The 15,666-nt window shown below is 43.9% G+C and overlaps 1 protein-coding gene across 1 annotated transcript in view; it reads right to left on the bottom strand.

The window, feature by feature from the left end:
* Positions 1-15,666, bottom strand: part of trhde.2 (thyrotropin releasing hormone degrading enzyme, tandem duplicate 2) — a 142,621-nt gene that overhangs the window by 38,983 nt on the left and 87,972 nt on the right. The window contains exons 9-10 of the mRNA XM_026997268.3: positions 5,736-5,801; positions 77-264 (exon numbers count right to left, since the gene is read on the bottom strand). Coding sequence (XP_026853069.2) covers positions 77-264; positions 5,736-5,801 — 254 coding nt within the window. The remainder of the gene's footprint in view (positions 1-76; positions 265-5,735; positions 5,802-15,666) is intronic.

Here is a 15,666-nt window from a genome sequence, read left to right as displayed (position 1 = left end):
AAAATAGCAATTAAATGCTTTTTTTTGTTGTTTAATCAAAGGGTTCAAGAGGAGAAGCGAGGCCAAAGATAAGAACCTTTTGTTGAAAAGGTCGGGATGGTGGATCTTGGCTTCGGTGTCGTAGACAAAGTGCTCCTGGATGACGGTGATGGTATGGTCCAGGCTGTCATTCTTGCTGATGGTGACCACAGGGTAGCCCATCTGCAGAGTCCAGCGATCCATCACGTCCTTTATGCTGATGTCCTTCCCTTCCTTCTGCATGGCCTACAACGTACAAGAGAGCACAGTTATCAACCGTCTCCAGATAAAGCCCGATGGGATTTTGTTGTTCCTGCCGTTGAGGTTTCATTCAAACAGGATCAGTCTCTCTGTAATCATCAAAGATGTGCCCTTGGCAGCATGTTCCCAGTGTATGAACACTTCCAGCTGTATGAACACTAACACCTGTGTCAGACTACTAACACCTTTATTTCAGTACTTACACTTGAGTACCATGACCTGTGTCTGAGCAAAAACACTTCAGTACTAACATCTGAGCACTAGCATCGATGCACCTGAGCAATAATAGCACTAACACCGGTGTCTGAGTACTAACACCTGTACAAGTATGAAGACCTGAGAGTTGTGATGTATGTACAAATTGATACTTACATACTGGAAAACAGAGCATCAAAGTACATAGGGTATATACAGCCTTGTTACACACCGTTTCTGCACATACTACACTACATAATGGTGTAGTTACACTGTAACACTGGCTATGTATAGAGGTACATGACTAATGAGTAAAATGGCAAAGGTTGCATTTAAGTAATATTTACTAAAGGTTTAAAAATTATAAGCAATACTGTATGTCATGTGCATTTTATACACACACACACACACACACACACACACACACACACACACACACACACACACACCACAGTGTCCCCACTGCTGTTCTGCATAGGCCTGAATTTTCTCAGTCGGAGCAGATACAGTGAAGTGTTGGGAGCTGAACTACCATCTGCCACATCCTCCACCTTGATGAACAGAAAGAGACAAGGACTCACTTATCCACCTGACCGGGGCCTAGGAATGTCATTCAGGCTGGAGCAGTGTGGTCAGGACAAAGGAAATTAGACTTCCACAAGGGAGTAGAAAAGACCCTGAGGGCGGCTACAACAACCTGGCGATTCTGATAGTAGATGGTGGATAAAATGCAGAAAACAGCAGTGGTAATAATAGAGAGGAATGGAGAGAACACGGAGGGTTAACACCAAGGTTGTCCCAGTGGTGATAAGAGTGCTTGGAGCTCTGACCCCTAAGCTGGAGGACTGACTCCAAGAGATCTCAGGAATAACATCAGTGTCAGTCCAAAGGAGTGTAATCCTAGAAAAAGCGAAAACACTGTGCTGCACCCTCACACTCCCAAACCTCTGATCCTTTAAGTCCTGTATGTTACCAGGTGAGGCCTTCATCAGACTTGTTTTTCCAGCATGTCCCACACATGCTCAGTTGGCTTGAGACCTGTGGAACGTGGAGGCCAAGTCAACGCCTTGAACCATTTGTCATTTTCTTCAAACCATTTCTCATAAACCTTTGCGGCGTGCCAGGGCGCATTATCCTGGCGAAAGAGGCCACAGCCGTTATATGTTGCCATGAAGGGGTTTATTTAGTCTGCATCAATGTTTAGGTAGATGGCACATGTCAGTCTCCCAGTAGAACATTGTCCAGAACATCACACTGCCTCTCGTGTATTTCCCATAGTGCATCCTGGCACCACCTCTTCCCCTGATCATCCACGCGATGGAAAAGAAAACAGGATCCCTCACACCAGGCCACCTTCTTCCACGGTCCAGTTCTGATGCTCACGTGCCCATAGTAGCTGCTTTCGGTGGTGGACAGAGCGCCACTGGCACTCGGACCGGTTTGCGGCTACACAGCAGTGTACGCAGCAGGCTTCGAGGCGCCGTACGCTCCGACACATTTCTGTGACAGCCAGTGTGAACCCTTTTCTCTGGAGAGTCTGACCAGGCGGGCTAGCCGACAAGACCCGCCGTTTCGGAGACGATCACCCAGCCGTCCCAATTTGGCCGTCGTCAAAGTCACTCAGATCCTTACGTGTGCCCATTTTTCCTGCTTCCAACACAGAACAAATATCACAAGACGCAACCAAGCAACAGATTGCCTCACCCTCCCGTGATTCTGCCATATGCCGAGCTTTCACATCAATAATAATTCAGTTTTTGTAATCTGAAAGGATGCCACGCACAAGGCTGCAAATTGCCCACCCCACTCACAAAATGACATGGCTAATCTGAGTGTGGGGAGGCTTGGTTAGTCACCTCTCTAAAAACACCCAACGATCCGGAGACAAGTACCTTATTGATTTACTTTCAATTTGCAAGTTACCATATAATTTGTTCATGAACAAACTGCATAGCAAACAAACAGAAGTCCCTTGCTCTTGATTAGGAGGCGTTCAGTTCGAATTAACGACATGGGACAAAGCTTTAGTGAGTTGTGGGTGCAGGCGTAAGCTTTAGAAAACCTCGTACTCTGTGTGTACTAGGTCTCTTATCAGTGTTATATAAACATAGTCCCCAGTAATATGGAAAGCGGATTATTCTGTCCTGCTATTATCTGGCTTCACCTACACAAATGGGCTTGTATGAATAAGTTATTAATGCTGAAATCACCTCAGCTGCTCCTCCACCTCCAACCTTACCAAAACCCTGCCAGATTGGGAATGTGCACTTGCGCAAAAGAATAACCACAAAAAATACATAACAATAAATAAATAAACACGGCAGCATTGCTGTATCTGCCTTCTGCACAACATTTCAACAAAACTGCAGTGTATCTGTTGCGTCGGGAGTCTGGCACATTACCTGTTGTGCGAGTTGTCCATGTATTGAAATGTTGGTGAAAAATGCCTCAATATATTCTGGATTTGCAGTTGTGTGTGAGTTTCATTACATCATTATATCCACTGTTACTCCAGTAAAGACCCGCTTTCTTCACGCTGGCCAGAACTTCCTGCGCATGGACCAGAAATCCGCTGCACTCCGTGGGCCGGGGGGAGGCAGATACACAGCTATCAGCCTCGGTTGCGGGGGTCTCTAAAAGCATGCTGGGTGGGTGATGGTGCTTCCACCCGCCACACCTACAACTGTAAGGGTGGGGGCGTCGCTGCAGCGCAGCCGCCTGCTACGCCCGATTCTCTGAGATTTCTTAACCGCACAGCAGACACCTTTCATTAGTCCTTAGCCGCAGATCCAGCAGAGTGCGGTGGAACTGCTGTTTTCTCTTTGCACATTTGTGGGAGAGGAGAGTGCTAACGAAATCACATAGATTATAGCACTCTGCTGCCGTGAAATTCTCCCCTTTTCCCGCCATCTGCGTCTGCGTCACTGGTCTAAACACACACGCACGCACGCACGCACATACCAGGCTCTGCTTTTCATTCCCATGTTTTGGGTAATAATGGGGATATTTTAGTGATCGGTTGAGATGGCCTGTCAATCATTTGCCCGGTCTGATTCTGTGCAGAGATGGGGCAATTACCCTCCTGGATAGAAACCCCAGCCTACTGGATATCACAAATACAATTCAGAAAAGTTGTCCAATAGAACTTTTAAACATTTCATTTGAGCTTTTTCTTTCCAAATCAAAAGGTTTCTGTTAACACGACGCCATGAGATGCTTTCAACATCCCTTCCTCAGCTTTGCCTCGTTTCTGTCCCCTGCCGTCCGGTGAAGTGTGTAATTTCATGTCAGAGGTAGACAGAGTTTTATGTATGAAATTGGGAAAGGATCGCCCTGGTGTACCGTTTCCTTGGCAGAAAGCGCCTGTACAGGGGTGCTCTGGGAGTGTGCAGATTGGCAGGGTGAAGTGGGGGCAGGAGACGAAGCACTCTGTCAGAGTCCCTCATACTGAACACATTCACTCGGGCAGGTCAGTCGAGCATGGAAACTTCTCTTAGTCACAGTAAACAGGATACCGTGCCCACTCTGGACGGGGGGGGGGGTAAAGTCAAACAAAACGAAGCGAGGGTCTGGAGGTAGAGCACAGTAGAACCGAGTCAGCCGTAGACCTCTGGGGGGGGGGGGGGGTACTAAGAGTGGAGAGTGAGATGCGCTCGGGTTGATGAGATGTTTTTGATTTTTTGTGGTTAGTGATAAAAATAGCTCCTCAGTGATTTGGTCAGTGAGTATTAACAAGGAACCTCCTGGGGACGAGCTTTCAGAATACAGTGCCGCAGACTGCCTCACTGGGCGATGACTCACGGTGCGCTTAGAGTGGAACTCTCCTGCACCACTTCCTCTCAGGCATGACGAGCAACACAGACCTGCCCTAACGATCATTTTCCGAGAGGCTGACTTTATTTATTTTTTTTTTTAGCCAGCCACAATGCCATGCAGAAATAATTAAAGGGAGCGTAGGCTGGCCCGACTGCTGGTGGCAGGCTCGACTAAAGCCTTTGTGGCACTAAGAGCAAGAAGATTATTGCCGCAAATTGGATTTTGCAAAGAGCTAACGAATGTGCTGCGTATCCATACTCATTAAATGACGGCCTGTCAGGGGCTCTAACGCTATTATATTCGTCAGTGCGGTGAACACGGGCGATCAGCACGGAGGACTCCTGGCCAAAGCCCTTCACATGCATTGAGAGTCGAATCAGTTTAGCTCACAGAGTAGATGGTGGGGGGGAGTTTCGTATCTAAATCCACTTACCGCTGACAATCACCTATAAAGATGCTAATAACTATCAGACATCCCCGCTGTTTCGTTAAATGGATCAAAACTTTCCAGACCACACTTTGTGAAAGCAATCTCATTAAGATGACGTTCTCCCCGAGATTAGCGCAGGGCGCTACCGGCGGGGACTATCACGCGTCTTTCTGGACTGTGACAGCCTCTGATCTACCTGACTAGCTTCGCTCTGCTCGAGCAGACAAAAAAGTAGCATGTATTGCAACTTGGGGCTGGAAACAGATGGACTTGATAATCTGGCTCCATAATTCAGAGGAGTGAAATTCCCCGAACTTGCCTTGGAGGGAAACGGAAGTGCCGTGTCCAAGACGCAAATACACCTGGCTTGTTTTGCCTCAGGAAAAGTGTGAGCACCCATGCCCACCTTAATGCGAACAGGAGTGTTTGTGCTTTCACCGAGCAAACCCTCAGATTATCTTTTTCTAATAGTTAAACCCCAGGCCAGATCTGGGTCCCAGTGATGGGCAGGCCATATAACTCCACTAACACCATTTGGTCTAGGGTTAGAAATAGTCTGCTGGGATGTGACACCCGTGATCTCCATCCCTGATCATGAAAGTTATGGTCATAGAGTTTGCCAGACTTCTATTTATTTATTTATTTATTTATTTATTTATTTATTTATTTATTTATTTATTCACTGTCCTGGCTCTGCATGAATGTTCCACAGTGTTGGCTGTGAAGACGAAAGAAAAAGGTGGAGATACTTATTTGGGAAAATAAATCATCATAAATTCATGGAAAGTGTGTGTGTGTGTGTGTGTGTGTGTGTGTGTGTGTGTGTGTGTGTGTGTGTGCATGCAAGGACAGTTAACCTACATACTGCAATGGCTGTGTAACACTGCTTCTCCAGGAGACTGAGAGGGGTATAAATAGTTTGGGCACCCACAATTTCATACCTCCTCTCTCTAGCCGCCCTGCTTTAGGCCTGGGGGCAAATCATAAAAATGCTACTGTATGATCGGAATCTTACCTCAGAAAACTTGTTCCACAAGTCATTCCTGGCTGCATTTCCATACATGTGTGTCATTAAGTAATCCTGCAAAAAAACACAAGAGGGGGTGAGGTTTACCATCTCAGCAGAAGATGCATAAATAAAACAGATTCTGGAGGCTTGACTAGAACCATCCAGTCAATTCCATAGTTAATCCTTCCGATTTAGAAGCAGCGCACTGTATGCAAATTGAGAGCAGCTGTTTGGGTGTGATTGGCTGTCAGTTCAAGAAGGACAATCAGAAGGCCAATTAGAAGCTCAGTTTGGATAGGGGACTTTGCAGATGAATTAAATAATCTAAATTAAACCAAACTTTCGAAATGTTTGAATGACAAATTCATGGGGAAGAAATAAATTATTGGCTCTACCAAAAAAGAACATACTTGGAGGACACAGAGTTAAGGAAAGTCAACAAAATACTTCATGAAAGAGTTCTGGGAGGAAAAAAAGATTGAAAACAAACAATCTTTAACTGAAAACCTGCCTGTGAATTGGAAATAATGAGTTCCCAGTAGCCTTCTGTGCAGAATCACGATTAACGGAATATGACGGAGTGTCTCCACTTCAGAAACAAGATAAATCTCACAGAAATGGGGCTATCGTGTCTTTAAACATCCTATACAGGTGAGGCAATAACACCCTGGAGGCCTTTGGTACACTTATATCACACTTAACCCAGAAAGAGCTCCTGCCACGTATTACAAAGGGAACAACCGAAACACTATTCTGTTTCTGGCTCCACTATCCTTAGAATGTGATAAAAATCCTTCAGGACAATTCGGAGCCTGAAAGCTCATCTGATACCACAATCAAGAACACAGGTGCACTCTACTTCTCTTTCTCTTACACACACACACAGACACAGACACACAAAATGATATAGTTCCTCAATAGCCCCTCAGTGTCTGAAAATGACAAACGCTTCAACAAAACCTTTTCTTAGATAAAACCCATTTTTGCTCCCTAGCCCCCACTATTGAATGACCACCCACCACCATGCGACTCAGACCTCAATGACAGCCCCACAGTTCAGCAGCCATGACACGTTCCTCCTGCCTCTCGTCTTCCCATCACACCACCTTTCAGCAGTTTGTCGCAGCTCCGCCCGGGCTGCCAGAACGCCAGAGGCTGCGCTGACGTCCAAGGCTCGCGGGGGTCAGCCTCACGGACGTGACCCGGCTCGTCCACCCTCGGCTCCCAGAAGGTTCACGCCACATAAATGTCAACTTAATGCCTGGCCATGTCTGCACGGAGAGGATGAATCTGTCCCTCTGTGTCCCCATTTCTCTCACTTTCTCCCTGTGTCTCTGTCGCCCCATGTCTCTCTCTGCTGACCACAGCCTGCAGGCTAAATGACCATGAGGTTGATTCTTGCCCCTGGTCAGGCTGCCAAAGCCTGTTATTGTCATTTTGACTGTGATGCTTTTTGCAAGGGGCTGGTTATAAAAATAAACCTCTCCAATTTAGAGTTCACTCCGGTATACCATGGTCTTAACACACACACACACACACACACACACACACACACACACATACACACAGGTATATAAATGGTATAGATCTAAGGAGAACCAAGGAGAACAATAATAATATCGGTATCAAGGAAGTAATTAATTCTACTGTTAGTACTTCACAAACAAAAGGATTTCTTTTAGCAACAACTGCAGCCTAAACACCACTTAGAGAACATTTCCTTAGCTATTTTATTCCAACAAATCCCACTGTCACTGCCAATCATAATTATCACAGCTGCACCCGAGCATATCCTGTTTTCCCAGTGCCGGCTTCAAACAGTGGGGTACTGCTGTTTACGGATCCTGCAGTGGACTCTCTGAGATTCACTCACTGAATTGGAATCCTCTTATCTGTTGGGAAAAGGGGGAACAAGCTAGTGGGCTGATATGCATACATTTGCATAGCAACAAGGGACCACCCAGAGCCATTTTTTTTTTATGTGTGTGTGTGTGTGTGTGTGTGTGCGCGTGCGTGCGTTTCCATTCGTGTGTGTGTGTATTGACATTTTCCAGTGTACACGGCCTCGTCGAATCTTTTAATGAGGAGCCTCTGCTACAGCTGCTGTTCTGTGACCAGAAGCTCAGTGCAAATACTGACAAACACACACACACACGAAGAGAGCTAGACATAGAGAGAGATAGAGAGACTGAGGGTGACATTTTTGATGTACTCAGCAGGGATCAGCATGTATGTAATTTATTTACAGTGCGATTAGAAGCAAGAAGGCATTCTCATATTTCCTTATGACATTCCCTAGGATAGACCTGTATCTTGAATGCTACTTAATCAGATATTACAGCAACATTTGGCCCAAGCCCATGATTCAGCACATTCTGGTCGCTTAGAGATGAAAATCAAAAGATTGATCGCAGTATCCAAGTAATTGTCTTGGAACTGAAACAAGAATTTTCTGCAAGCATCTCTGACACAAGAGTGTGAGTACATCATAAATAATTCATTAGTCATCCTCCTAAATGAGTTCCTTCCAAACAGATTTAAAGAGAAATATGTATACACTTCTCTCAATATGAAAGTAATTTTGAGACTATTGAGCTAGACCTTTTGGCAGGGTGCTCCATTCATCTATTCTCTGCATTAATCACCAGAAAAGCGAGACGAAGAGACGGGGGGGGGTTCTGAAAGATGAACATGCAGAGATGCAGAGAAAGAGAGCAGGAGGAGGGTAGGAGGGAGAGAGATGGAGAGAGAGATAAAGAGGGTAGGGGAGAGAGAGAGAAGCCTCAAAGGGGAACAAAAATGAAAGTTAGAGAGTACCATGGCATGTCATTTCTCAAGCAGACGAGAAAGGAGTACAGAGAGAGGTAAGGACAGTGAGATTTAATGCTGACCGCCCGCGCTTCACACTACTTCATCATGTTTGCAGATTGAATGAAGGCCTATCTGGCTATTCCGGCTGTATCTGGAGCACGGATCCACCTGGAGCACTCATGCACAGGGCTGACTCGCCTTGCCCCTGGTCCAGGTATCGGCTTGAACCTCGCCTCGTCCTTTCACCGGGCACTGTCGGCGTGGGCCGCCGGAGAAGCAGCGTTGGTGGCAGACATCCCCTTCCCCTTGCGGAGTGCGACGCGTGGTCGCCGGAGGAGCGGTCGGGAAGGGGGCGGAGCTTTGAACACGGATAAAACCGCACGACTGTTTTAGAGCCAATCGGTCTCCGTTTTTGACTCCCACGGTGCACCTTGTAAAGTAAAGTCACCCGCCACTTAGCGCCCATCCCCTGGCTGTTGGCGGGCGTCACACCTGCCTTGCGCAAGCATCTGGCCCGTTGCGCTTGCATAGCATGGGGTGAGCTAATGGAGGTCGTGGAGTCGAGCAGAGTCCACCATGTGCACGCACTTGAGCACGCAATGCACACGGACGCAGGCCGGCGCGCGAGTGTCTGCTCGGTTTAATTATGCAGAAAATGGAGAGGAATGGTGAGTAGGGGAGAGAGGGAGAGAGAGAGAGAGAGAGAGAGAGAGAGAGAGATGACAGAAGGAGAGGGAGGCAGGAGTGAGAGGGAGGAAAGAGTGAGACAGAATAAATGTCAAGAACCTGTAGGTTCAGAGAACGGATGGATGGCCTCTTAGGTATAAAAATCATGTTGGGTAATTTACATTTTTCCCAATTTTCAGATTGTCTTAGAACTGTGGAGCTCTGGGGAGGTGGGGCAGAGCCGTAATTTCTACGCATACTGTTTTGGAGGCGAAGTTTTCATGTCTACAGTTTGTAGTTCACAAAACTCAGATGGTTCTCAAAGCTTTGAAACACCCAGAACTGAGGAAAAAAGAGCAAGTAATTTCTCGCTTAAAGACCTGTGACAATGCATGAGCATTGACTATTTATGCTGACAGGCTAGAAAAATACAGGAAATCCACAATCCACTACCCAACGTTTTAGATATATAACTAAAATAGAGGAGGGAAAACAGACAAGGAAATGTACTAAAGGTACAGAAGACAGTAAACTGTACTTCCTGGAATTAGACTATGAAAATCCATTCTAGTTTCATGCAGCAGAGGTAAAGTAGCACGGTCTGTTTGATTTGATGAAATCTGATGTCAGAGCCCTTATCAAACTATGCTTATGTACTCCACAGGAGTTTTTAACAAACCTCATATCTCTACAGTGAATCAAACTGTACATTTTGAAAGCCCACCTTGAGGTTCATCCCATTAAAGAATGTATTACTAAACTTTAGCATTGGTTTTCATGGGGTGAATGTATTACTAAACTTTAATATGGGTTTTCATGGGGTGGCTGTTTAGTCTACAGTGGAAAAAAGGCTCTTGGAACAGATACAATGAGTAAGGTCTCCAATTCCAGTATGTACTGTACACGGAAAATACACAAATCTAAACCTGTAATGTGTGTATAAATAATGAATACACCAATGTAGCTGTGTCTCTCAGGAGCAAAACGGAACAGAAAAACAATACATTTTAAATACTTTCTTCATTAGTGAAAATGTGACTAGTGTTAAAATAAACAAACCAACACTTACAACATACAAAGCAGACCAACGCATTGGGGAGTTTTTCATTTTCCCCATCTCGCCTGTTTCCCTAACTGCACGAAATTGCATTAGCCAGAAAGCAATCCGTTAAGACAACGCAATGACCCAAGCCATTTCCGTCCCCTCGCCAGGAATGTGAAAGGTGATGGGTCCTCAACCTCCCTGTGACAGGTGAGACTTGAATCTTGAACAAAGCAGGGACAAGCAGGTATGCTCCACACACGTGGTTTGGCGCCGTAGCCTGGATCATTACCGCGGTTTCACTGAATGCATGCTGATTACGGCATCATTGCAGAGGAAAGAATTCTTTATACTGTAGCGTTTTCTTTTCTTTTCCTTTTTTTAATGGAACCTCAAAAGGCTTTCTAAAAAATTGCTTTTGAACCATGCTGTGATAATACAGGCTACATCCGGGCGGTCGCAGGCAGGAGCCATTAGGCTAACAGTTCCTACACGCTGCGGCCATGCCATTTATTTATGCAGTAATAATCTGTCCCAGTGTCACTGGAAATGAATAGCTAGCGTTTCTGTTAGCAGTTAATGATATTCTAAAGCTATAGAGCCAAATTCATAAAAACCTACCGCCAGATTTAATTTGACTATAGCAAATAGCACTGCACTGACATGTTCCCTATTCATAAATGTGGATTGCTGGCTTATTTTTCCGTTGTGCTACCGCTTTTTTGTCCTAATTTGCATATGACAGTGATTCGGACAGAAGAAAGCTTCGCAAAAAATAACACATGAAACTGTCCAATGATAAATGGATTCTGTTCTCAAACAATATGCACAAAAATCAGTCTCCTTACCCTCACACCTCACCACCTACATGACGGTTAAATTACTTTTTAGGTTTGTAAGTCTAATAAAACAGTATAAAACAGAATGTAAAAATACATCTGACAGAATTATAGATGTGAAGTAGTCAGAGTTTATTTGGAAATATGTATTACACTAGACTCCCACATGGATTTCACATGCTTGCTAAAATGCCATTTTTGTATCTATAACAGATTAGATCTTCAGGGAAGTGCCAGGGCACACATCTATTGAAGTCTTTAGTGAAGAAGGTATTTTCATGGCATCTGATTTTCATTTATTCAGTGACCATGAATTTATATATATATATATATATATATGTATATGTATTACTTTTTACGTATATTTTTGTTATTGCTCTCCAATCAGTTGTTCACTATAAATCAAATAGGATATACTGGCCATATATACTCTGAAGACAATTGTTATTGGTCCTGCAGTAAATGAACTGGTTAATAATGGTTATGTATATGTGTCCAGCCCCACACCTCCCGTCTCACCCTGTTTTGAAAACCAAATGCAGTCTCCCTATCTTAAGACTTCGAGTCATTGCAGCTGTGTATTTTCCACACTGGTTAGTTACAAATGCATTAAATATTTATCTGGCAGTTTTCTGCGTACCGCTTGTTTCACGACTTGGTTGCTTAGTCATTGGTGTATTGGCATGGTTCTTCAATACGGATGATAATATGTTGATTTTGACCTGCTTTAACCCCAGGCATAGGTGAATTATCAGCACCGTGTTGCACATTTTACGTGGTGTAGTGTGGCTCCTGTGAAGTTTTATGAATCTGGCCCACAATCTTGCTACATTTGCTCAGCACTGCAAAATTCTTCGGTGGATGCGCGTAAATAGATGTCTTGTTTTTACTAGCATGTGGGTGTTTGTGGAGAGATCATGTGCTCAGTAGTTTTCTGCCATAGCTACCCCATGTAGGGGTAATCTCCTGAAGACTTCATGTAGGAGGAGTGAAGGTTTTAGCATTATTCAAATAGCATATGGCATCTCCCGAACTGATCACCTCTCTCCTCCGTCAAAAGCATTATGAGATTTGGCATCTGCTCACGTCAGAAGCACTAGTAGTGAGATAAGCCGAGATCTCGAAAGCTGGCCGACAATCCTCCCTTTCTCTCCTGCTCTCTCACTCATTCTCTTCCTTTCCACAGCCATACAGAACAGGTGGTGTTGCCAGAGTCGCTCTAACATGACAAACAGCACAACAAAGACCGACCGGCTCCTGAGCCCCGGCGTTAAAGAACATCCTTAATTCCCGCGACCTGAGCTCATCTGCTGAGTGCGAGACACGCGATCGGGAACAGCACAGGGCAAAACTGGATGTGTTTGTTTTTCTGAAGTTAAAAAACAGTTCAAGGAGAAGCAAAGGTGGATGTTCTTTTTTTTTAAATAGTTGAAACACGCATCTGTATAGAGTTTTAGCCTATTGTCATGAGACTGTGGGTCTCACTGTGGGTGATAGCGCATGGCACATTTGGGAGTCCAAGAGCAAATAATTGGCCCTGCTCTCCGGGTGGGAAGGACAAACTAATTTCCCCTTCCATTTCTTAACTAAAATGATGCCAGCAATTTTGGGCAGATCATGCAGTTAAAACATCTCAGATTATCCAGCGACATTATAAGAAGAGCACCTTGAAAAGGGGTGTAAGCTGTATTCACATGAGGAAGCGTTTGTTAGCCTCTCAGTCTGCCAGGCTGGCATTAGGCCCCTGGTACCGGGGTTACACCTAGATCACAGTGGGAAGTGGCAGCGGCTAAAAGGGGGAGAAAAGTTGGGTAAAGAAAAAAATAGGAAAGGAAATGGTTCAAACAGAAAGGGCGTTTAAAATCACTTGGTGCTTTCTACTCTGTACTAGTCTCTAGCTGAGTCATTTTTACAGACATTGGACACTATACACCTGCTAGAGCAGCAGGGTTATGGGTTTGATTCCCAGGAAGCACACGTACCATGTCTGCTAAATGCTGTATATGTTTGTTCTGAGTTGAACATGTTTAGCAGTGAAATGCAGATTAGTTTTCTGATGTAGATCACTAAATGGATGACGTCTGAGAAGAGCAAGGTTAGAAAGGGTGTGTCAGACCTGCTGAAGCTCCAATTGGTCAAGAGAGTGAGATCTCTGGCAGAGGGCCAGTGGGTGGTGTCTCAGCAGTACAGTGGTAAAGCTAGAACTACAGTTTTCCCTGAGCCCCACTTGTTCTCCGAGTTCTCCGTCCAATAGGCTTGCCCCCCTCAGCGAGAAGCCTGTTGAATGTGCTCGGGGAATAGGCAATCAGCATGTGAAAATAGCTTCTCCTTTAGGGGCATTAGCAGCACTTAGCTATATACCGGGAGCCAAGGTGCTGGATATAACAGGAAATCTGAAGATATCAGCTAACCGTAGGTTTAGTTGTAGTTATTCAAGTAGGTGCTAATGACATTCGCCTGCAGCAATCCGAAGTTAAAGAATAATATTAAAAAGGTGTTTAAATTAGCCCGGGTGATGTCGTCTGCAGTAGTACACTCTGGCCTCATCCCAGTGCAACTTGGCGACGAAACCAACAATGTGATATGGTCACTAAACTGTTTGATGTCCAAGAGCAGTTCAGAAAACAATACAGGCTTAATGAACTATATTAAAGGGCAAGCCTGTTTCATAGCGCTTCGTGGGAGGGTGGTGCTCTCATTTCTCATAGCATAGGGGCCAGGCTTTTAGATAGAACAGACAGCCACTGATGAACTGGGATGAAGGCCGGGAGGCAGACAAACCCAACTGCTCGTCTACTAGCTGCCTTGAGATGCCACTTAGGTCCCATTCCGTTGAGACCAATTTCTCAAGTCAAAGAAAAAAAAATTCATTTCAGAAAACCTCGCAAAGTTAGTGCTAGCAAAATAATAAACAAATTACTTTAATCAATTTGTGATGACAGTATCTTTGACCTAAAATTAACAGTTTTAATATAAGATTTCTCAGATCAAAAGCTGTCCTTGAATACAATGTAACGATTGACGTTTTGATCAGGCTTGCAGAAACGTGGATCAGATCAGAAGATTTGTATTTTAATGAAGCTATATCCACAGGGTACAAAAATATACACAGGCCTCATTTAAATGGCAGAGGGGAAGGCACCCTCTATAACAATGCCCTAGGTGTTCATCTGAAAACAGGTTACAAGCTGTCTTTGAATGTTTCTGTCTGAAAATGAAAGATTTGGCTACAAATCTTCTCATTGTCACTAATTACTATTCATAGACCACCACAGCCGTACTGTTAGCTCTTACAGGAATTGGCTGAATCCTGTCAATGATCATCTGTATCATTTTGATATAGCACTGGGCTCGCTGAGAACAGCACTGGTTTTACTCTGGTTATTCACTATTTCGGTTTTACACAGAACATAATGGGATCTACTCAACAGCAATCATACACTTGGCATAATTTTGACTTGGTGTCAACACGAATAGCACAATGTTCTCCCTCAGACTACAGTCATCTCTGATCATTACCTTGTCTCATTTGAACTTCATCTTAATTACAGTATATGTTCATCCACTCACAGTGGTGCATAATTCTATTAACAACCTTTCAGTTTTGTCAGCTGCGTTTAGCTCACCAGCTAATTCCCCTGAGATGGATAATATAAAACCAATAAACCAGACAAGAACTAGACAAGAACCAAAAAAAGCAACAGTGACTTTTTTTGATAATTATAATACTAATAATTTATACTGTTAATGATTTGTCTATTAATCCAAACAAAATCTGATACACAACCAATGAAGACTCTAAGCCACACGTAATTATAGCCGAGTGGTTGTAATTTTTTTACTCTAAAAAAAGTTAAAATGATTTCCTCCAAATTTTTCATTTTTGTTCATCCAATTCCTACAAAGCCACTGAAAAAAAAAATGTTACCAGAAACAATCAATCCTCTTCAAACAATAGGAAACTCTTATAGCCAAAAAACCTTTATGGTAGCGGTAACCAAGCCTCTGACGAAGAAATGTAATCTCAATCTCTGTGAACTATTTCAAATTCTCCTTTTATATGTAGGGTTTTGGAGATTACTGTGTGAGCTAAACTCACACTTGCATATGAATCACATACACAATAAATTTCAGTCTGCATATAGGCCATAACATAATACAGAGTCCTAATTCTTGGCCTTAAAGATGTTAAAAACTAACTGTGTAAATTAATGCTAAATATCAATATCCTTTCTATTGTACCAGATACAACTGTCAAAAACCTTTGCCTCAAAATTGATTCTGACCTGACCTCTGATGCAACATAGACAATATTACTAAGATAATCATCTTTCATCTTACTGCAAAATGAAAAAGTGTACTTCACATGGAGCTGAAAAATGAATTCTAGTTTTTATTACCTCAAGATTGGACTAATACCCCATTAAACAGATGTCACAGTAAGTAAACAAGCTTCAGTGAGTCCAGAGGCTTGGCTGCTAGAATCCATACAAAAAAAAATCCCTGAAAGTTTGACCATGGTACTCCAACATTATCAGCACTACACCTGCTGCCTGTCAAAATCTGTATTGATTACACA

The sequence above is a fragment of the Electrophorus electricus genome, chromosome 11, assembly GCF_041902795.1.
Source record: "Electrophorus electricus isolate QZ-2024a chromosome 11, ASM4190279v1, whole genome shotgun sequence".
In the NCBI taxonomy this organism is placed as follows: Eukaryota; Metazoa; Chordata; class Actinopteri; order Gymnotiformes; family Gymnotidae; genus Electrophorus; species Electrophorus electricus.
The sequence above is the reverse complement of the archived record's forward strand: the minus strand, read 5'-3'. Positions and strand labels throughout refer to the sequence as shown.